At 38.2% G+C, this 24,109-nt stretch overlaps 1 protein-coding gene across 1 annotated transcript; it reads right to left on the reverse strand.

Moving 5' to 3' along the window:
* Positions 1 to 212: 212 nt before the first annotated feature.
* On the reverse strand, positions 213 to 23,298 carry LOC140877860 (uncharacterized). The gene is made up of 6 exons (XM_073281452.1): positions 23,252 to 23,298; positions 22,926 to 23,174; positions 21,830 to 22,275; positions 1,128 to 2,352; positions 940 to 1,045; positions 213 to 869 (listed from the first exon to the last, which is right to left on the reverse strand). Exons 1-6 carry the CDS (start codon positions 23,296 to 23,298, stop codon positions 213 to 215), a joined length of 2,730 nt encoding a protein of 909 aa, XP_073137553.1.
* Between the last annotated feature and the right edge of the window lie 811 nt (positions 23,299 to 24,109).

Raw genomic sequence — 24,109 nt, forward strand, 5'->3', positions numbered from 1 at the left:
CAGAAATTAGAAGATTATTCAATGCCAAATCAGACCTCAAGTTTCCCCAATGACAGTTCCTGCAAAAGTTGACATCTTGTTAGGCATACGTATTACAAAGAAAAAAAGAGTGATAATGAAAACGAACTATAAATTTCAAGATAAAATACAAAGAAAATAGATTAACGAGATTTATATACTAAACAGTAAAAAAAGGATTTCAGTGGGTTACATTATGCATTGTCAACCCAAGTTCCATCACAATCTTCACGAATGCATGGTGGTTCATTTTCATCTTTTTCATCAACATCCAATGGTTCCATTGGTAGAAATCCTCTAGTAAAAGATTGATAATGAATTACAGAGTTTTCCAACACATCCTCAGATATGAATTCAATGTACTCCTTGGTAGGAGTAGTAAGTACAACATGCCATGTAGGATCTTGAGGATCTTCAATATAAAACACCTGCTTTGCTTGACTGGCTAAGATAAAAGAGTCAGATTTGAATCCAACTCTTTTCAAGTTCACCAACGTGAAACCAAGATCATCAACTTTAATGCCGTTATTATTCTCAACCCAATTACATTTAAACATCGGAACTTGATATTTGTGGTAATCGAGTACCCATATCTTTTGAATGACTCCAAAAAAAATCATGTCTGACACAAATGGATGTTTGTCCTTTGCACTGGCAACTTGCATTGTTTTTGCAATTAAGCTTACTCCAGAGTTTTGAACAACTCGTGTATCATCACACTCTTTTGTATGATAAGTTACCCCATCAATCAGATAGCTAGAGTATTTTAACACTTGATTGCTAGGTCCACGGGCTATCCACTTCAATCTTTCTGATATTTGACAGGTGGAATGACCAACAACACTTCCAACCTATATTTCACAATGTGATAAATTTTATCACGAACTTAAAAACTTATATTTCAATGCTTATGACACTTACACGGTCACGTAACCAGTTAGCAAACGTGCGGTTGTGCTCATCTTGTAACCACTTTTTGGACTTAGCTTTATTGGGAAATTTTTCATTCAGAAATGTCATGTGTTCCCTAATAAAAAAAATAAATGTGTTTATGTTAACCAATAGATCAAAAAAGTTGAAAGAAATTACTAATAAGTTAGAGAAATTACTCGATATATGGATCAACGTCAACATCATTTTCCAACACATAGCGATGCGCTTGATGCAACTCATCAAGGCTAGTGGAGTGCACTACGGCACCAGATAAAGTCCTAGTAAGTTGTAATTGTCTATGCCTTGTTGGGATCCCAATTGTATGAACATTAGACATGTAGTCGGAGCAAAATTCCACAGCCTCTTCAGCAACGTAACATTCGGCTATACACCCTTTAGGCTGATTGAGATTTTGCACATAGCCTTTCAAGATCTTCATGAATCTTTCAAATGGGTACATCTGCCTATACCAAACAGGTCCACACAATTTTACCTCCCGCACAAGATGGATAGTTAAATGAACCATTATATCGAAAAACGATGGTGGAAAATATTTTTCAAGCATACACAATAGGGTAACAATCTCTCTTTGCAGACCATCCAACTTTGAGACATCTATCACTTTATTGCATAAAACATTGAAGAACCCACACAACCGGATGATAGTATCTCTAACATGTTTAGGCAAGACATCACGGATGGCGATTGGAAACAATTGTTGCATCAAAGTGTGGTAGTCATGTGACTTGAGGCCAACAAGTTTCAAGTCCTTCATTGACACCAGATTTTTAACATTAGATGAGTAACCTGTCGGGACTTTCATTCCAAACAAAGAATTGCAAAGTTTTCTTTTCTCAGCCCTACTTAGTATATAACAAGCTGCTGGCAAAAAAGTTCTATTCTCCTCCATCTTTGGTGCCAAATCAGTCCTCACATTCATCTCCACAAGGTCTAGTCTAGTGGCTACCCCATCCTTTGTTTTTCCTGGAACATTAAGTAGCGTACCAATAAGACTTTCACAAACATTTTTTTCAATGTGCATCACATCAAGCACATGTCGAACATGTAGATGTTTCCAATACTCTAGTTCAAAGAATATAGATTTTCTTTTCCAACATGATTTTGTTTCCAACTCCTTGCGTTGAAGCTTCCCACTCATTTTTCCCGAACGATAGTTAATCTTATCAACTCTTTCCAACACTTCAAGCCCAGTTAATGGTTTTGGTGCGGGGTTAAACTCTTGTTTCCCATTAAAAGCTTCTTTTTGCCTTCGATAAGGATGATTTCTAGGAAGAAACCTTCGATGTCCTGTATATGACATTTTTCTACTATGCTTCAACCTGGTCGAATATGTTTCTTCCCCACAGATAGGGCATGCTTGATATCCTTTCACAACACAACCTGACATGTTCCCATAAGCAGGAAAATCATTGATTGTCCATAGTAAGACAACTCTGAGCGAGAAATATTCTTTCCGATATGCATCATACGCATCAACACCTTGTTAGAGTAGGTGCCCGTCGAGCCAATGTGTTGGCCGATGGTCCTTGAGAGAACTATTGTATGACAATCTTTATTTTAATAATATTTGACATTATTTAATTTGGCAAATCTTTATCTGTATACCCATGCAAGTTGCATAGATAAAGCCCTTGAATATACAAATAGTAGAAAGAATACGAGATGGTCATGTGATGACTATCATGAAACTCATATTTGGAATACTGTATATTCTAAACTGTTCCTAGTCGATTCAGCCGCCATAAAGAAGGATAAAGGCCGCTCGAGCTTGAGACTAGTATTTGCGATGTGTGTACCATGTTTCATTGGTAGGGGACATGGAGATGTCCAAGCATGCAAATAGGTGCTCCTTGTAGAGTGCACTGAACAACCCTCCCTAAAGGACTTTCCAAGTGGTTCTCACTTATCGAGTGGAGAAGTACTAGTTTATGGTTGTACACCATTAGTCCTTATGACCCGGGACAACATGGAGACTCTATATGCTAGTGCTTCACTTTGACTTGTTTACCGACTCATCTGGGGTCATCAGGTGACAATGTTGGGTGTTGTGACGAAACATATAGGAGTTAATGTATTGTAGTCGGGGATTCACCGCTTACCTACGGGTATGGATATCCTACGTAATCTCATGCATACGTAGCTTGAAATCTCTGATCAGAGTAGGTGGTTATTAAGAAAGGGGTTTCTTGAATTGCACCTTCGATGCAACTACGACATGACACATAGTTATCGATTCAATGACAACTCTCGATAAACCAATGGTTGTCGAATCGGTCGGGATATATGAGTTGAAGGGACCGTACTGTACGCTAACCATAATTGATTGGTTCTTGCAGGCACTATCATTTGATACCTAGGGAGTCATGTAAGAGATGCTGCTAGACGTTTCACATGACTGGTTGGGTACTATCAGAATTGAGTTTTCTGACGTTCTTATTATCAAGGAGTTGATCAATAAGAATGGAGCTATATAGGGTATGCTCATATAAGGGACTTGTTGATCCCGAATCACATGGAGATGTGAACAAACTGCTAGTTGTATCAATGAACCATTGAGGGTCACACAAGTACTAGCTTTCTAGATCCCGTTGAGATTAAAATTAGTTCAATGTGTTGAACAACTTATAAAGGAGTTTATAAGTAAAATAAATTAGAAGTTTGACTTCTAAATTGGAGAATGAATGAAAAAGTAACTTTTAATTTGTGAATGTGTTTCAAGATTAAAAGTTGACTTAAAATAATTAGTTTGTGAAAATGTTGATTTTCTAAACTATTAGTTTGAACTTAATTAATTAATTCAAGTGTTGAATTAATTTTACACTAGTAGATTTTGTAATGTACAAATAATTAAATTAATTCAAGTGTTGAATTAATTAAACACTATAGAGTCTAGTAGAGCTCAAATTAATATAGTGTTGTATAATTATTGATACTAGTGGACTTGAATGAGTTCAATTTGAATTTAATTAATTGATTAAACTTAAATGGGTTTAGGTTTAATAATTAATTAAAATAAGTTCAAAATGCCATTTGAATATATATGTATTTATATATGTATATATATTAACGTGTATATATATATATATATATGATATATATATATATGTGTGTATGGAATATGAAGGGTTAAAGCTTTGAGTGCAATTTTCCATGCATGTTTTGGACTTTTTCCATGCATGGCTTAATTGTACTCATTAATCCCTCATCTTTAATATATTATTTTGAATAATATATACACACATATTCCACTCCATTTGAAAGAGAGGTGGCCGAACACACCATTAAAAAAAAATTCTCCAAGTTTTTCTTTAATTTTTTGTGGAAGAAGAAAAGGAAAATCTCAATGCAAAATTCTCTAAATATTCTAGTGCATATTTAGAGCGGATCTAGATCGTCTAGTCGTGGACCTAATTAGAAGGCTTGAAGTGTTGAATCCATTTTGGGCAAGGTGTGCTCTTGGAAGCTTGTAGATAGTGTTTACCATTTCAAGAGCCTAGTTGTTTATCAACTTGGTTGGAGCCATAAATCAATCTTTGAGATTGATAGGTAAAACTTCTAAACACCCTATGGTTGTTTGATTTTGAATGCTACACAAGTGCTCGGATCTCTTTTGTTAAAAATTTTAATATTTCCGTTGCGTTTCCGGACACGAGTTAACCGATCATCTTCAGTGGTATCAGAGCCTAGGTTACTCTTTTGTGCAGTATTTGATGGATATTATATTGAGGTCAATTTCTAACCACATGAGAAAATCAAGATCTATCAATTTTGGGGCTGTTTTTATAAAAAAAAAAATTCTTTTGATTTTGGGCAGCCTATGGGCTGCCCGAAGGGGTCCTAAGGGCAGCCGTGGGCTGCCCCATATTTTTAAATTAAAAAAAAAAAAAAATTGGCCGGAATCTGGCGACGGAGTTTCGGTGACGATTATGACTACTTGAGTTTTTTCAAAAGGTGTTTTGGAATATCATGTGTCATAGGCCCTAAATTTTTAAATATATTATAGTTGATTTTTATGAAAAATTTAAACTTTATAATATGTGATTTTTCTCATAAAATAAATAGTTAAAGTGTGACTTTGATTATTTATAGTAAATTGTGATTTACGAGAAATTCAATTATAAATAAATTAATTTGAAAGTAAACAAAGGTGTTTGTTTATTTTGTTAATTTATTTTATAATTGTGGTGGTTAGTGATTGGACCAAGATATATAATATTTGATCAATTGATTATTGAGATAATTAATTGATGGTGTATGATATGAGATATTATGCATGAAGGATGATCAAAAGCCCAAGACCAATTTGCTAGGTGTATGCTAGGATATTTTTGTGTTGAATGGTTGTAATAATTATCAAATTATAAAGTGGGCTTGGTTTATGGCCCGTTTCCACCCCATGAAATGTATCCCTATTTGCCATGGATATTTTAATGTAAAATATTTGATAGCGGAAGTTCAAGATTGGAAGATGGTGGGCCATGATGAATTATGAAGAACCAAGACATGTAAATATTGAAAGCTTATGTAATTGTTGCATTTGCATCTCATGCATTCCCTAGGATTGGACTTAGGTCCGTGTTTGGCTCACACGGGCCGAATAGTTTTGGGGCGAATGATCTTCCTTGTTTATTTAATATTTATAATATATGCTTGATATATTATAAATAATGAGTATGTACGTTATTATTTTATAATAACAAATTTGCATGAATCCGGCATACATACGATTAACATGGCAAGTTTTTAAAATTAATTAACGATGAGACCATTTCAAAATTAAAAACCCTAATTTTGAATTAGATTCAAAATTTATATCAAGCCCGAAAAGGGGAATTATAAATTTGTTTATAATTTCCATGTCTTCCATCAACAATGGATGCATGATGAACGCTACCAGTATTCAATGCTCGGCTCATATTATTGGGAGGCTTGGATGCCGGAAAGCTGTGACATCCATTGACATGGTGATGTGAACTACGTGGAACTCCCGTGACTTCGGCTCATATTATTGGGGGAACTCATGACGACCGTCCATTAAGGTTCGATATCGATGGGTAAGGCTTGACACATAAAGATGAACGACGTCATATTATTGGGTCCTAATCAAGCGTGAGACAAAAGTTTACGCAAGGGTTGCATGGAGATGCAATTGGAAACTACCTTTTAGGAATTGTGATTGGCTGATTTTATTCGGGATCATGATTGACTAAATGGACCCTATGTACCTACTGAGGAAAGGAGTTTCCCGATTTTACTAGAGGGTAGTGATAATGTCAAAACAGTGGGAGTAAAAATTTATAAAGTTAAAGTCCATACTTTATATCTTACTAAATATTTTAAAATAGTCATTAACATTTATATGTTATTATTTTTCAGTACTAGTTTTTTGACAATGTCATCAATTCGCAATCCCTTATCTACAATACTCGACAAACATATACTGACTGGTCCGAATTAACTTGATTGGCTAAGAAATCTGAAAATTGTCTTAAACTCGGAAAAGATTGCATATGCACTTGAAAAGTCGCCCCCTGCTGAGGCTCCGACTGGATGTAGCCCTGCTGAGCTACAAATTTACAAGGATTGGTGTGACCATGACTTGAAAGCTAAGTGTTATATGCTGGGTTCTATGTCCGATAAACTGCAGAGACGTTTTGAGGATGCTAAGAATGCTGCTGACATTCATTTGCATCTCAAAGAGCTCTTTGATGAGCAAGCACGCCTGCTTCGGCATGGACATTATATGCTGTTGGAAAACTGGCGAGTTCCCAGACCAATTACGATTGATACCCGGTGCAGCGGAAGTTTAAAAATTTTTCATGGAACGTTTCCATGGTATGGGTATCAACCGTTCATCGATTGAATTACGTGTGTGTAAAATTTAAATAACAATTAAATAAATTTTACCTCAAATCTCGCAACGAGATTAATGGACACCAACAGAACAATTCTGCTCTTGTTGTCTCTCCCTGGAACCGATGAACGCCTTCAATCAGGTCCACGAACAGAGGTTTAATCCCTCTGATAGATTGCACTAGAAAATCTATCAGAAGTTTTCTGCGAAGAGAATACACGAATTTGATTCGTTATTCCTTACTGCGATTCAAAATCACAGACCGGAATTTCTCAGACAGAGGGGGAGGGTTCGGCCGAAAATTCTTTTAGAGAGACTAGGGTTTTTCGATTTTTCTGTCTCAAAAATTATGACCTCTCGTATGTAATTTCTGTACTGAAATAACTTATTTATAATGCAGGCCACTAACACCTTAGGGCCCATTAGTCATAAGCTGGGGCCCGACAAGCAAAGCCCGCTCGTTCAGAAATTAATATAAAATTCATCGTGACTCCGATTGATGAAACGATTTCACCAATGTGCACAGAAACCATTTCTGCATGTTTTAAAGTCAAAATAAATTTTCCTGAATCCGAATTCAGTGGTTTCCAAAAATGTCCATCCCTATGTCATTTTAGGAAATCCTACTCCCTTACTCTTATTTAAGAAGTCCAACTCCTTAGTTCATTAAATTTAACTCTTTAAATTTAACTATCTCAACGGGGATTAAAACTCCATTACACTGTGTGACCCTCAATGGTTCAGGGATACAGCTAGCCGTGGGCTCACAACTCCTTGTGACTCGGAACAACACTTTCCGACTTGCCCAACGAATCATGGTAAAGCGCCTAGCAACATCGCCCCATGATTCCCTAGGTATCACTGATAGTGCCTACAAGAACCAGTAGATTTTGGTTAACGTACAGTACGGTCCCTTCATCCAAATATCCCGATCGAATCAACAACCATTGGTATATCGAGAGTCGCTCAAGATTCGATAACTATGCAATGCATCTTGAAGATCAAATTAGTGACATCGCATGTGCTACTAAGAAACCATTTCTTAAATCACATCAAGTACTCTGGCCAGAGATTTGTCACACTAATATCTCCTCAGATCGCATAGGATATCCACACTCGCAAGTATGTGGTGAATCCTTGACAACAATGCATTGACTCCTATATGTGTCGTAACTGTACCCAATCTCGACACCTGATGACCCCCTCAGAGTCGGTAAACGAGTCAAAGCACAGTACTAGCATATAGAGTCTCCATGATGTTTCAAGTCGTAAGGACTAATGGTGTACAACCAAAACCGCGGACTTTATCCACTCGATAAGTGATAACCACTTGGAAAGTCCGGATAGGGTAGTTCGACTATTCATCCTATGAATATCCATTTGCATGCTTCGAACATCTCCATGTTCCCTACCAATGAAACGTGGTACTCCGCATCGCAAATGCTAGTCTCAAACTCGAGCGATCCTTATCCTTATTATCGGACGGCTCAATCGACTAGGAACGGTTTTAGAATATACAGTGACTATAAGATGTATTTCATGATAGACATCTCCATGTTCTACCGCATCTTACATACACTATAGTATATTCAAGGTCTTTATCAAAACAACAATAGTATATCACAATATAACAATATGAAGTAATATAAAGTCATTGCCATAAAAGTGTAAATAATATTAAACAAAAGATTGTTTATATAAAGAGTCAACAAAGCCCATAGCCACACAGTTGGCTCACTGGGCACCCACTCTTACAATCTCCCACTTGCCCTATAGCCAACTAGTCATACTACGTAGACCCATTGCTTCGCGATGTTTGTCAAACAATGGTCCTGGCAAAGGCTTAGTAAGTGGATCAGCGATATTGTCTGCAGAGGCCACTCGTTCGACACTGATGTCTCCTCTTTCCACAATCTCCCGGATTATGTGGTATTTCCTCAGTACGTGTTTGGATCTTTGATGAGACCTTGGTTCCTTTGCTTGAGCAACGGCACCCGTGTTGTCGCAGTACACCGGGACTGGACCAACAAATTCAGGAATGACGCCCAACTCTTGGACGAAATTCCTCATCCAAACGGCCTCTTTAGCAGCAGCTGATGCTGCAATGTATTCAGCCTCAGTGGTGGAATCCGCTGTGGTGTCCTGCTTGGAACTCTTCCAAGAGACAGCACCACCATTGAGCATGAACACAAATCCAGAGGTTGACTTCGAGTCATCCACATCACTTTGGAAGCTAGAGTCGGTATAGCCTTCCAGTTTGAGTTCTCGTCCTCCATAAACCATGAACATATTCTTAGTCCTTCGCAAGTACTTAAGAATGTCCTTCACGGCTTTCCAATGCATCTGACCAGGATTAGACTGATATCTGCTCGTGACACTCAGAGCAAATGCTACATCCGGTCTGGTAGATATCATCCCATACATGATACTACCTATAGCTGACGCATATGGTACATGTGTCATATTCTCTATCTCTGCATCAGTCTTGGGACACATAGACTTGGATAGAGAAACTCCATGACACATGGGTAGATGTCCTCTCTTGGACCCATCCATTGAAAACCGTTTCAATATGGTATCGATGTAGGTTGATTGAGTGAGTCCTATCATTCTCTTAGATCTATCCCTATAGATCTGTATCCCTAGAATGTAGGATGCCTCACCCAAATCCTTCATCGAAAATCTACCTGATAACCATATCTTTGTTGACTGCAACATCCCTACATCATTCCCAATGAGTAGGATGTCATCAACATAAAGTACTAAGAATGTCACCGCATCCTTAACTACTTTCTTGTACACGCAAGGTTCCTCCGGGTTCTTGATGAAACCAAAGTCTTTAATTGTTTCATCAAATTTCTGGTTCCAACTTCTTGATGCTTGTTTTAGACCATAAATTGATCTCTGAAGCTTGCATACCTTATGCTCGCTTCCCATGGATGTGTACCCCTCAGGCTGCTTCATATAGATTTCTTCCTTAATGTCTCCATTAAGAAAAGCAGTCTTCACATCCATTTGCCATATCTCATAGTCATACCATGCAGCTATGGCAATTAGGATTCTTATGGACTTGAACATTGCAACTGGTGAAAAGGTTTCGTCATAGTCAACTCCTTGCCTTTGAGTATAACCTTTAGCCACCAATCGCGCCTTGTAGGTCAATACCTTACCATCAGGCCCAAGCTTTCTTTTGTAGATCCATTTACACCCTATTGGAACAATTCCATCGGGAGGATCCACTAAAGTCCAGACTTGGTTAGTATGCATCGAATCCAATTCTGATTGCATAGCTTCAAGCCATAAATTCGAATCCGCATCAGAAATTGCTTCCTTGAAGCTTCTTGGATCACATCCAATGTCGGGTTCATCTTGACCCTCTTCAAGAAGAAGACCATATCGAACTGGAGGTCTAGAAGTCCTCTCGGATCTTCTAGGTGCAGGCGTGTCCAGCAATGGTTCCTGAGGTGTGGGATCGTTATTTTGTATTTCGGGTTCTTCTCGAACTTCTTCGAGTTCCATCATCTCGCCTTTCTTATCCAATAAGAACTCCTTCTCCAAGAAGGTGGCATTCCGTGAAACAAACACCTTTGTTTCAGCAGGATAATAGAAATAATATCCGATTGAATTCTTCGGATACCCCACAAAATAACACAAGCTGGATCGACTATCCAACTTATCTCCCACTGTCCGCTTCACGTAAGCAGGACACCCCCAAATCCTCAAGTACGAATACTTAGGAGCTTTGCCATTCCATAACTCGTATGGTGTTTTGTCCACTGCTTTAGTGTGGACGTTATTCAACAACAATACCGCCGTTTCAAGCGCATAGCCCCAAAACGAAGGTGGAAGCTCAGTGAAGCTCATCATAGATCGAACCATGTCCAACAAAGTTCGATTACGACGCTCCGATACACCATTAAGCTGTGGTGTCATAGGAGGAGTCCACTGAGAGAGAATCCCATTCTCTTTCAGATAGTCCAAAAACTCGGTACTCAAGTATTCTCCACCTCGATCCGATCGAAGTGCTTTAATACTTTTACCTTGCTTGTTTTCTACTTCAGCCTTGAATTCTTTGAACTTTTCAAATGCTTCAGACTTATATTTCATTAAATATAAATACCCATACCTAGAATAATCATCAGTAAAGGTAATGAAGTAGGTGTGGCCATGTTGAGTCCCTACTCTAAATGGACCACAAACATCTGTATGGATCAAATCCAACAGATTTTGACTACGTTCAGGCTTCCCCTTAAAAGGAGATTTAGTCATTTTCCCTTTTAGGCAGGATTCACAAGTAGGTAGAGAGTTAATATCAGACATATCAAACATGCCCTCTCCCACTAGCTTGTTCATCCTCCTTGAGGAAATATGACCTAGTCTAGCGTGCCAAAGGTTTGCCGGGTTTTGACTATCGATTTTCCTTTTGTTTGTTGTCGCCGGTTTGTCAATACAATTTACTGGAACGTCTTTTAGTTTTAAATTGTATAGATCGTTTTCAAGTTGTCCATTTCCAATTAAACATTCATTCTTGTAAATACTGCAAATCCCATTCACAAAATTACAAGAATAACCATCTCTATCAAGCATAGAAATAGAAATAATGTTTTTAATTAAATCTGGCACAAATAAAACATCTCTCAACAATAATTTAAAACCATTCTGCAAAATCAAACAAACATCTCCAATGGCCGTAGCTTCAACTCTGGAACCATTCCCGAGCCTCAGCTGGGTCTCACCCATTCTAAGCCTGCGACTTCTTGTCATCACCTGCAAATCATTGCAAATGTGAGAACCACATCCGGTATCCAATACCCAAGAAGTTTTATTAAGTGACATGTTTATTTCGATATAGAACATACCCTTTGCAGTTCCCAACTGCTCAAGATACTCCTTGCAGTTGCGCTTCCAATGACCCGGCTTCTTGCAGTAATGGCAAACATCCTTGGATTTTCCATCGTTTGAAGCCTTTGTCTTTTGCTTCTTCTCGGGTTCCACTTTCTTGGGTGGGGCAGAACGTTTCTTGCCCTTCATACTTGACCCCTTCTTAGCAGAAGATGAGGAGCCCACCAAGAAAGCTGGCTTATCCTTCTTAAGTGTGGATTCATATGTAACGAGCATATTGACCATCTCTTCAAGGGTGGCCTCTATCTTGTTCATATTAAAATTTATCACGAATCCATCAAATGAAGAAGGAAGAGATAGAAGCAGCAAGTCCACATTGAGTTCATGCTCCAACACCAAATCAAGGGTCGCTAACTTCTGTATGAGCCAAATCACTCGTACCCCATGATCACGGACCGAAGTCCCTTCACGCATGCGGCACGTCATCAACTCCTTAACAGTAGAGAACCTTTCAGCCCTCGACTGAGCCCCAAAAAGTTCCTTGAGTTGCGTGTGAATGTCAGCAGCATTCACCGTGTCCTCAAATCGCCTCTGGAGTTCATCAGACATCGAGGCTTGCATATAGCATTTGGTCTTGATGTCATGGTCACACCATGCATCAAGTTTGGCCAATTCCTCCGGACTTATGTCAGCTGGTGCTTCCTTCGGAGGTGCTTTTTCTAACACGTAGAGCATTTTCTCCGAAGTTAAGACAATCTTCAACTTCCGGAACCATTCCGTATAGTTGGCGCCAGTCAGCTTGTTTTGTTCGAGGATCGAGAATAAAGGATTTCGCGAATTCATTGTATGAAATACTGAAAAGGAAAAACAGACATATATCAATGATTGTTTAACAATTTACTAAGACATAAAATAGGCGAATTTAATTTTATGAATCTCACTCCCACTATTTTAACGATTTCACCACCCTCTAGTGAAAACGGGAAACTTTTTCCTTAGTGAGAACATGGAGTCCAATTGACAAACTTATGGTCCCGAATAATATCAGCCAACCATAATTCTCAAAAGGTAGAGCCCAATTGCTTCCAAAGCAACCCCCATGTATTTACCTCATGTCCAATAAGGGCCCAATAATATGACGCCGTTTAAAGTGACATGTCAAGATGACCCATCAATATTAAGTTGTGATGGACGGTCGCCATGTGGATCCCCCAATAATATGAGCCGATCCCATGGGAGTTCCACCCAACTTACAACATTTGTCGATCCAATGTACAGCTTTCCGACGGACGGGCCCCCCCAATAATATGAGCCGGACCGTATCCGCGGGTAGCATCACATACATTGACCGTTGATGGAAGGTAGGAACATTTAAACAATATTTAAATTTCCTTTATTTATCTTGATATAAATTTTAAATCATATTTAAAATGAGGGATTTTATTTATAAAAACATTTGTCTCATCATATTTAATTTATTGCATGCATTGCCGGATTCACGCAATTTATGTCTAAACATGCATACAATCATAATATCACATATTATATAGGATGATCGATTCCATTTCTAATTGACCCGTGGTTGCCAATCACGGGTCTTAGTCCAATCCTAGGTAATATGCAGTATGCAAATGCAATCCTATTACATATGCTTCCAATTTACATTTCTTCAGTCTTCATTGTCTGCTGGGCCCACCATCTTCAAATCTTGATCTCCCACTAAATCTAATGTATTTACAATTAAATAACAATGACAAGTAGGGGATACATTTTTAGGGGGTGGGAACGGGCTATAAACCAAGCCCACTTTTATTACATATGACATTCATATCGGGCCATAAACCAGGCCCATTAATAAAACCAACAACAATAAAGACAAAATGTAAATTCCTAACATACACCTACAAAATTGGTCATGGCAATCGATCATCCTTATCCAATAACATTTAATTCAAAATTAATTTATTGGATAACATGCTGTGGCAATTCAAATTTAAACAAGATAAAATCATATTTTATATATAAAATCACATTTCACATATAAAATCATATTTTATCTCCATATCAAATAAAATCATATTTTATCTATAAAATCCAATTTTACAAATAAAATCATATTTTATCTAATATATCATAAGATCATATCTTATCATCAATTGTACCAAAATAATTGATTTCAAAATTCAATTTATGGATAAAATATTAAAATTTTCCAAAAATTCAAATTTATCCAAAATCAATTTTAAAATTTACGGACTCGAACAATTCGATCCGAAATCTCGTGAACCAATCAAAAACAATTTTTGACCGGACCAAAAATAAAATTTTAAATATTAAAATTAAAATATAATTTTTCCCGCGGGCCGCCCGGGACACTCCCGGGCCGGCCCGCACCCGGGGCGCGGGCCGGGGGCAGCCCGGCTGCCCCCTTAGGGCAGCGCCTGGCGCCGCCCCTGGGCGGCGCCGTGCGCTGCCCTGGGCGGCGCCGAGCGCCGCCCTGCGCAGCGCCCAGCGCTGCCCTGCGCAGCGCCCAGCGCTGCGCTGGGCAGCGCACAGCGCTGCCCTGGGCGGCGCCGTGCGCCGCCCTGGGCGGCGACGGTCGCCGCCTTGGGCGGCGCTGTGCGCCCCCTTTGGGCGGCGCCGTGCGCCGCCCGGGGCAGCAACAATTGATGCCCCACCGGGCAGCGATCCAATCGCTGCCCGGGTTTTGCCCCGAAAAAATTTTTTTTTATTAAAAATATTTATTTTGTTTCATAAACCGAGACTCAAAAATTTTGTACAATTGATTATTCAATCGATTGATCTGAGCAACCTGGCTCTGATACCACTGTTGGAAAACTGGCGAGTTCCCAGACCAATTACGATTGATACCCGGTGCAGCGGAAGTTTAAAAATTTTTCATGGAACGTTTCCATGGTATGGGTATCAACCGTTCATCGATTGAATTACGTGTGTGTAAAATTTAAATAACAATTAAATAAATTTTACCTCAAATCTCGCAACGAGATTAATGGACACCAACAGAACAATTCTGCTCTTGTTGTCTCTCCCTGGAACCGATGAACGCCTTCAATCAGGTCCACGAACAGAGGTTTAATCCCTCTGATAGATTGCACTAGAAAATCTATCAGAAGTTTTCTGCGAAGAGAATACACGAATTTGATTCGTTATTCCTTACTGCGATTCAAAATCACAGACCGGAATTTCTCAGACAGAGGGGGAGGGTTCGGCCGAAAATTCTTTTAGAGAGACTAGGGTTTTTCGATTTTTCTGTCTCAAAAATTATGACCTCTCGTATGTAATTTCTGTACTGAAATAACTTATTTATAATGCAGGCCACTAACACCTTAGGGCCCATTAGTCATAAGCTGGGGCCCGACAAGCAAAGCCCGCTCGTTCAGAAATTAATATAAAATTCATCGTGACTCCGATTGATGAAACGATTTCACCAATGTGCACAGAAACCATTTCTGCATGTTTTAAAGTCAAAATAAATTTTCCTGAATCCGAATTCAGTGGTTTCCAAAAATGTCCATCCCTATGTCATTTTAGGAAATCCTACTCCCTTACTCTTATTTAAGAAGTCCAACTCCTTAGTTCATTAAATTTAACTCTTTAAATTTAACTATCTCAACGGGGATTAAAACTCCATTACACTGTGTGACCCTCAATGGTTCAGGGATACAGCTAGCCGTGGGCTCACAACTCCTTGTGACTCGGAACAACACTTTCCGACTTGCCCAACGAATCATGGTAAAGCGCCTAGCAACATCGCCCCATGATTCCCTAGGTATCACTGATAGTGCCTACAAGAACCAGTAGATTTTGGTTAACGTACAGTACGGTCCCTTCATCCAAATATCCGATCGAATCAACAACCATTGGTATATCGAGAGTCGCTCAAGATTCGATAACTATGCAATGCATCTTGAAGATCAAATTAGTGATATCGCATGTGCTACTAAGAAACCATTTCTTAAATCACATCAAGTACTCTGGCCAGAGATTTGTCACACTAATATCTCCTCAGATCGCATAGGATATCCACACTCGCAAGTATGTGGTGAATCCTTGACAACAATGCATTGACTCCTATATGTGTCGTAACTGTACCCAATCTCGACACCTGATGACCCCCTCAGAGTCGGTAAACGAGTCAAAGCACAGTACTAGCATATAGAGTCTCCATGATGTTTCAAGTCGTAAGGACTAATGGTGTACAACCAAAACCGCGGACTTTATCCACTCGATAAGTGATAACCACTTGGAAAGTCCGGATAGGGTAGTTCGACTATTCATCCTATGAATATCCATTTGCATGCTTCGAACATCTCCATGTTCCCTACCAATGAAACGTGGTACTCCGCATCGCAAATGCTAGTCTCAAACTCGAGCGATCCTTATCCTTATTATCGGACGGCTCAATCGACTAGGAACGGTTTTAGAATATACAGTGACTATAAGATGTATTTCATGATAGACATCTCCATGTTCTACCACATCTTACATACACTATAGTATATTCAAGGTCTTTATCAAAACAACAATAGTATATCACAATATAACAATATGAAGTAATATAAAGTCATTGCCATAAAAGTGTAAATAATATTAAACAAAAGATTGTTTATACAAAGAGTCAACAAAGCCCATAGCCACACAGTTGGCTCACTGGGCACCCACTCTTACATATGCATAGCTGCAAGAAATATCTTGACCGAAATGGTTCTGGAAATGATACGTTCTACATTGAAGTGAACATTTCACTTAAATCTTCTTCTTGGGTATTGGATACCGGCTGTGGCTCACGTCTCTGTAATGATTTACAGTTGATGGCAAGAAGTAAGAGACTCAGGGATGGTGAGACCTTCTTGAGGATGGGCAATGGGGCAAGAGTTGCTGCCAAAGCTATTGGAGATGTTTACTTATTTTTGGACAATGATTTTAAGTTATGTTTGAGAGATGTTTTGTTTGTACCAGATTTGGTTAAAAATATTGTTTCCATTTCTATGCTTGATAAAGATGGATATTCTTGTTTATTTGGCAAAGGTGTTTGCAATATTTACAAGAATGAATGTTTAATTGGTACAGGACAATTGGAAAACGATCTCTATAATTTAAAATTGAAAGATATTCCTATGTATAATGTCCAAGAGATATCAACAACATCCAAAAGAAAACAAGATACTCTAAATCCAGCACACTTATGGCATGTTCGATTAGGTCATATATCTTTAAGAAGGATGAACAAGCTAGTGGGAGAAGACATGTTTGATATGTCTGATATTAATTTTCTTACTACTTGTGAACCATGTCTAAAAGGAAAGATGACCTAAATTCCCTTTAAGGGCCATGTGGAGCAAGCCAAGGGACTGTTGGATTTGATCCATACATATGTGTGTGGTCCACTTAGCATCACCACTAAGCACGGACATTCTTACTTCATTACCTTTACCGATGACTTCTCTAGGTATGGGTATGTGTATTTGATGAAATACAAATATGAAGCTTTTGAAAGGTTCAAAGAATTCAGATATGAAGTGCAGAAACAATTGGGACGAAGAATCAAGGCACTTCGATCAGATCGAGGTGGTGAGTACTTGAGTGCTGAATTCCAAGAGTATCTTAGGGAGAATGGGATTCTCTCACAGTGGACTCCTCCTGGTACACCTCAGTTGAATGGTGTTTCAGAACGTCGTAACCAAACTTTGATGGACATGGTTCGGTCTATGATAGGGTTCACGGAGTTGCCGCCATCCTTTTGGGGATATGCGCTTGAAACAGCGGCACTGTTGTTGAACAATGTTCATTCAAAGACAGTTGATAAGACACCATATGAGATATGGATGGGAAAACCTCCAAAGTATTCTTATCTTAGAATATGGGGGTGCCTTGCTTATGTGAAGCAGACATTGGGAGATAAATTGGATGCTCGATCCATTTTATGCTACTTCATGGGATATCCAAGGAATTCGGTTGGATATTATTTCTATCATCCCAAAGAAACAAAGGTGTTTGTTTCTAGGAATGCGACCTTCTTGGAGAAGGATTTTCTATTGGATAGAAAATGGGAGATGATAGAACTCAAGGAAGTTCGAGAAACACCCACGATTGTAGAACCCACACCCGAACAGCCAAGAGAGGAGATACAAGTTCCTAGGAGATCCGAGAGGGTCTCAAGACCACCTATGAGGTATGGTCTGCTTCTTGAAGAGGGCCCTGATGAGCCTGATCATGGATGTGGTCCAAGAACCTTCAAGGAAGCGTTATCTGATGCCGATTCATCCAAGTGGCTTGAAGCTATGGAATCTGAGATGAATTCCATGTATTCGAACCAAGTGTGGAATCTTGTGGATCCACCTGAAGGAATTGTTCCTATAGGGTGTAAATGGATTTACAAGAGGAAACTTGGGACGGATGGGAAGGTGGTGACCTTCAAGGCTAGATTGGTAGCAAAAGGTTATACTCAAAGGCAAGGAGTTGACTTTGAAGAAACTTTTTCTCCAGTCGCAATGTTCAAGTCTATAAGGATAATGCTTGTCATTGCCGCATGGTATGACTATTAAATATGGCAGATGGATGTGAAGACAGCTTTTCTTAATGGGGATATTAAGGAAGAAATTTACATGTCTCAACCTGAAGGGTTCACATCTATTGGAAGTGAGCATAAAGTATACAAACTTCAGATATCTATTTATGGTCTCAAACAGGCATCTAGGAGCTGGAACCTCAGATTTGATGGTACAATCAAAGAGTTTGGGTTTACTAAGAATCCTGAGGAACCCTGTGTGTATAAGAAGGTCAGTGGGAGTGCTATGACATTCCTGGTACTTTATGTTGATGACATTCTACTCATTGGGAATGATGTAGGAATGTTGCAATCAACTAAAGTATGGTTGTCAAGTAAGTTATCGATGAAGGTCTTGGGTGAAGCATCTTTTGTATTGGGAATACAAATCTATCGGGATAGATCGAAAAGATTGCTTGGTCTCACCCAGTCCACATACATTGATACCATCGTGAAGAGGTTCTCGATGGATGAGTCTAAGAGAGGACATCTACCAATGTGTCATGGCGTGTCTCTATCCAATTCCATGTCTCCCAAGAATGATGCAGAGATAGAGGCGATGACACTCATTCCATATGCATCTGCAATTGGTAGTATCATGTATGCGATGATATCTACACGTTCTGACGTGACATTTGCACTAAGTGTTACAAGTAAATATCAATCGAACCCTGGTCTTCCACACTGGAAAGCTGTGAAAGACATTCTCAAGTATTTGAGAAGGACTAAGAATATGTTCTTGGTTTATGGGGGTGGAGAACTAAAATTGGAAGGCTATACCGACTCTAGCTTCCAAAGCGATGTTGATGATTCGAAGTCAACTTCCGTTTTTTTTTTGTATTCATGCTCAATGGTGCAGCTCAATGGTGCTGCTGTTTGTTGGAAGAGTTCCAAGCAAAATAGCACTGCGGATTCAACCACTGAGGCAGAATATATTGCTGCATCAGATGCTGCAAAGGAAGCTGTTTGGATTAGGAATTTCGTCCAAGAGTTGGGAGTTATTCCTAATGGAGTTGATCCAGTCCCGGTGTATTGCGACAACACTGGTGCCGTTGCTCAGGCAAAAGAACCAAGGTCTCATCAGAAATCCAAACATGTACTGAGAAAATACCACATCATCCGGGAAATTGTGGAACGAGGAGATGTCTTGTTAGACAGAGTTGCCTCCGCAGATAATGTTGCTGATCCACTAACTAAGCCTTTACCAGAACCATTGTTCGAAAAGCATCGCGAATCAATGGATTTGAAAAATATGGGTAGTTGCCTCTAGTGCAAGTGGAAGATTGTTAGAGTAGGTGCTCGTCGAGCCAATGTGTTGGTCGATGGTCCTTGAGAGAACTCTTGTATGACAATTTTTATTTTAATAATATTTGACATTATTTAATTTGGCAAATCTTTATCTGTATACCCATACAAGCTGCATAGATAAAGCCCTTGAATATACAAATAGTAGAAAGAATATGAGATGGTCATGTGATGACTATCATGAAACTCATATTTGGAATATTGTATATTCTAAACTGTTCCTAGTCGATTCAGCCGCCATAAAGAAGGATAAAGGCCGCTCGAGCTTGAGACTAGTATTTGCGATGTGTGTACCATGTTTCATTGGTACGGGACATGGAGATGTCCAAGCATGCAAATAGGTGCTCATTGTAGAGTGCACTGAACAACCCTCCCTAAAGGACTTTCCAAGTGGTTCTCACTTATCGAGTGGAGAAGTCCTAGTTTATGGTTGTACACCATTAGTCCTTATGACCCGGGACAACATGGAGACTCTATATGCTAGTGCTTCACTTTGACTTGTTTACCGACTCATCTGGGGTCATCAGGTGGCAATGTTGGGTGTTGTGACGAAACATATAGGAGTCAATGCATTGTAGTCGGGGATTCACCGCTTACCTACGGGTATGGATATCCTACGTAATTTCATGCATACGTAGCTTGAAATCTCTGATCAGAGTAGGTGGTAATTAAGAAAGGGGTTTCTTGAATTGCACCTTCGATGCAACTACGACATGACACATAGTTATCGATTCAATGACAACTCTCGATAAACCAATGGTTGTCGAATCGGTCGGGATATATGAGTTGAAGGGACCGTACTGTATGCTAACCATAATTGATTGGTTCTTGCAGGCACTATCATTTGATACCTAGGGAGTCATGTAAGCGATGCTGCTAGACGTTTCACATGACTGGTTGGGTACTATCAGACTTGAGTTTTCTGACGTTCTTATTATCAAGGAGTTGATCAATAAGAATGGAGCTATATAGGGTATGCTCATTTAAGGGACTTGTTGATCCCGAATCACATGGAGATGTGAACCCACTGCTAGTTGTATCAATGAACCATTGAGGGTCACACAAGTACTAGCTTTCTAGATCCCGTTGAGATTAAAATTAGTTCAATGTGTTGAACAACTTATAAAGGAGTTTATAAGTAAAATAAATTAGAAGTTTGACTTCTAAATTGGAGAATGAATGGAAAAGTAACTTTTAATTTGTGAATGTGTTTTAAGATTAAAAGTTGACTTAAAATAATTAGTTTGTGAAAATGTTGATTTTCTAAACTATTAGTTTGAACTTAATTAATTAATTCAAGTGTTGAATTAATTTTACACTAGTAGATTTTGTAATGTACAAATAATTAAATTAATTCAAGTGTTGAATTAATTAAACACTATTGAGTCTAGTAGAGCTCAAATTAATATAGTGTTGTATAATTATTGATACTAGTGGACTTGAATGAGTTCAATTTGAATTTAATTAATTGATTAAACTTAAATGGGTTTAGGTTTAATAATTAATTAAAATAAGTTCAAAATGCCATTTGAATATATATGTATTTATATATGTATATATATTAATGTGTATATATATATATATATATGATATATATATGTGTGTGTATGGAATGTGAAGGGTTAAAGCTTTGAGTGCAATTTTCCATGCATGTTTTGAACTTTTTCCATGCATGGCTTAATTGTACTCATTTAATCCCTAATCTTTAATATATTATTTTGAATAATATATACACACATATTCCACTCCATTTGGAAGAGAGGTGGCCGAACACACCATTAAAAAAATTCTCCAAGTTTTTCTTTAATTTTTTGTGGAAGAAGAAAAGGAAAATCTCAATGCAAAATTCTCTAAATATTATAGTGCATATTTAGAGCGGATCTAGATCGTCTAGTCGTGGACCTAATTAGAAGGCTTGAAGTGTTGAATCCATTTTGGGCAAGGTGTGCTCTTGGAAGCTTGTAGATAGTGTCTACCATTTCAAGAGCCTAGTTGTTTATCAACTTGGTTGTAGCCATAAATCAATCTTTGAGATTGATAGGTAAAACTTTTAAACACCCTATGGTTGTTTGATTTTGAATGCTACACAAGTGCTCGGATCTCTTTTGTTAAAAATTTTAATATTTCTGCTGCGTTTTCGGGCACGAGTTAACCGATCACCTTCACACCTATCTCCCATAAGCATTTTAAGTCATCAAATAGAGGTGCAAAATAAACGTCAATATCATTTCCCGGTTATTTGGGTCCAGAAATCAATAAAGTCAGCATCATAAATTTTCTCTTCATACACAACCATGGAGGAAGGTTGTAAGTGATAATCACAACTGGCCAACAGCTATATGCAGAACTCATCAAACTATGGGGATTGATCCCATCTGCTGATATGGCCAATCTAAGATTTCTTGACTCCGATGCAAAATCCGGCCATTTGTGATCCACTACTTTCCAAGCCGGCGAATCAGCTGGATGACGCAAGTATCCATCACAAATTCTTTTATCAGCATGCCAAGTTAACTCTTTAGACACCTCTTTGTTCCGAAATAATCTTTGAAATCTTGGAATAGGTGGGAAGTACCAAAGAACCTTTGCAGGAATACCTTCATTCACCATAGAATTATTACCCAACTTCCACCTAGACATACCGCAAATAAGACAATTGGACAAGTCCTCAAACTCTTTCCGGTACAAGATACAATCATTAGGGCAAGCATAAGCAACAAATTTGATGGTTATACTTCAATAATCAGCAATAACAAATGAAGAATATGATTGTTTTTCAATGTCCAGAAATGGTATATTTAATGTCCAATGGTATTTTTAATTTCCCTGTGGAAAATATTTATATTTTTCGACCATGCTTCTATAATTTATTTGATTGAAAATATAATTTCTGGACATTTAAAAATTTATGCAATGAAATCTATAAGCATGGTAATTTTAAAGAAGTATGATAAAAATTAAATATTTATATTTTTTGACAAACAAAATGAATTTACCAAGTAAGAACCACTTTTTGATGGTCATAAAAAAATCAAAAATAAGAAATAAAGAAGAGGATTGTCTTACCAGCAATATACCACAGGCAAGATTCACAGATCAGTTCCCATCCACAGAGACATTGGCACTGAAGTTATCTAACACAGATAGAAATAATCCTGTATCAATTTAGAACATGCACCATTATGGCCAAGAAAACACACAGAGAATTTATCTAACACAGCTGGAAATAATCGCTATTTTATGCAAATATTTCCACCTTTTTCTTTCATGGATACCTTGAGTACTGTTGCATTCGAAATATAAATGATTTGTTAATGACATCTAGCAAACCATCAAATTTAAAAATCAGAACATATCTTAGAAACATAAAGATTCAACACATACCATAGAAGAGATCTGTGATCTAAATCTTGCTTTGGCACATCACGGCCACGCATTGTCACCAAATCTAGAAAAATAGCTTTGTTCTCACAGCATATGATAAGAAAATGACGTCTTTTTGTGGATGGTGCAGGGGAATTGAAAGCTGAAGTTAGATTATTGACAGCTGATGGAGCTTCAGCAGCAGCATAACGATTACGCCAATGTTTCCAATAGCGAACATCATCATCGTAAAAGCTAACCTGTTTGACACTTGAACCATGTGCAATGATATCAGGCTCAGGCCAAAGAAGTCACAACAGTATTAAAATCTAGGCACTGATAAATACCTTCCACCTCGTATAGCTTCAGTGGGTTTTCCTCTAAGCTCTAACATTTACAAAAAATGGAAAATAAACATCACTGGAGTGTTCACACAATAAACTCATTTTAAAATTTAGTTTTTCCCACACATCCATTTTCTTACAAAACTCACATCATTAAAAAAAAATACTTCATTCTCGTAACAAAATCCACTAGTACACCATTCAACAGACAGAATACTTGCTATAGACCAAACTGTCTCCTCCATAAAGGAATGGCAATGTCATAAGATACCCCCTAAATAGTGCCAGCTAATATACAAATTCTCGATATTATGTTTAAAAAAAAAAGTATCCAAACAAGATAAAGGAAAATAAATAGGGTCAAACCAGATCAGTTGAAACCCGATAGTCATCAATAAAAACAGCAGAAAATGTCTATGTCCATGACCATAACCTAAACACGTATAAATTCCAGGGTACTACCAAAAGAAGAAAAGAGAATTTTTCCAAACAGGTTCTCCATTAAGCAGTCTGGATTCTTTCTAGACTTTGGCAGGAATCAAAAGAATCATTTATGAACACAAAAACACATCCAATGTCACACAACAGAATTAAAAAAATATCATATAAATAAGAATGGGGAAAAAAGACAAAGGATTCAAGTCATCGGAAAATTACAAGCCTTTGGCCATGGATTCATCAAGAAAACAGGATTTTCTAACCAAGGAAAGGCATACAGAGGCCCATGCACATACATATATCCTCACTAGCATAGATATTTAACAAAAAGGAAAAAAAATCAAATTAAACGAATTCAAACAAGACTTGCCAAAATCTAGATATAAAAGAGTATATTGTTTAAATTTGACAGCAAAAAATTCT

Source organism: Henckelia pumila, chromosome 2 (assembly GCF_033568475.1).
Source record: "Henckelia pumila isolate YLH828 chromosome 2, ASM3356847v2, whole genome shotgun sequence".
In the NCBI taxonomy this organism is placed as follows: Eukaryota; Viridiplantae; Streptophyta; class Magnoliopsida; order Lamiales; family Gesneriaceae; genus Henckelia; species Henckelia pumila.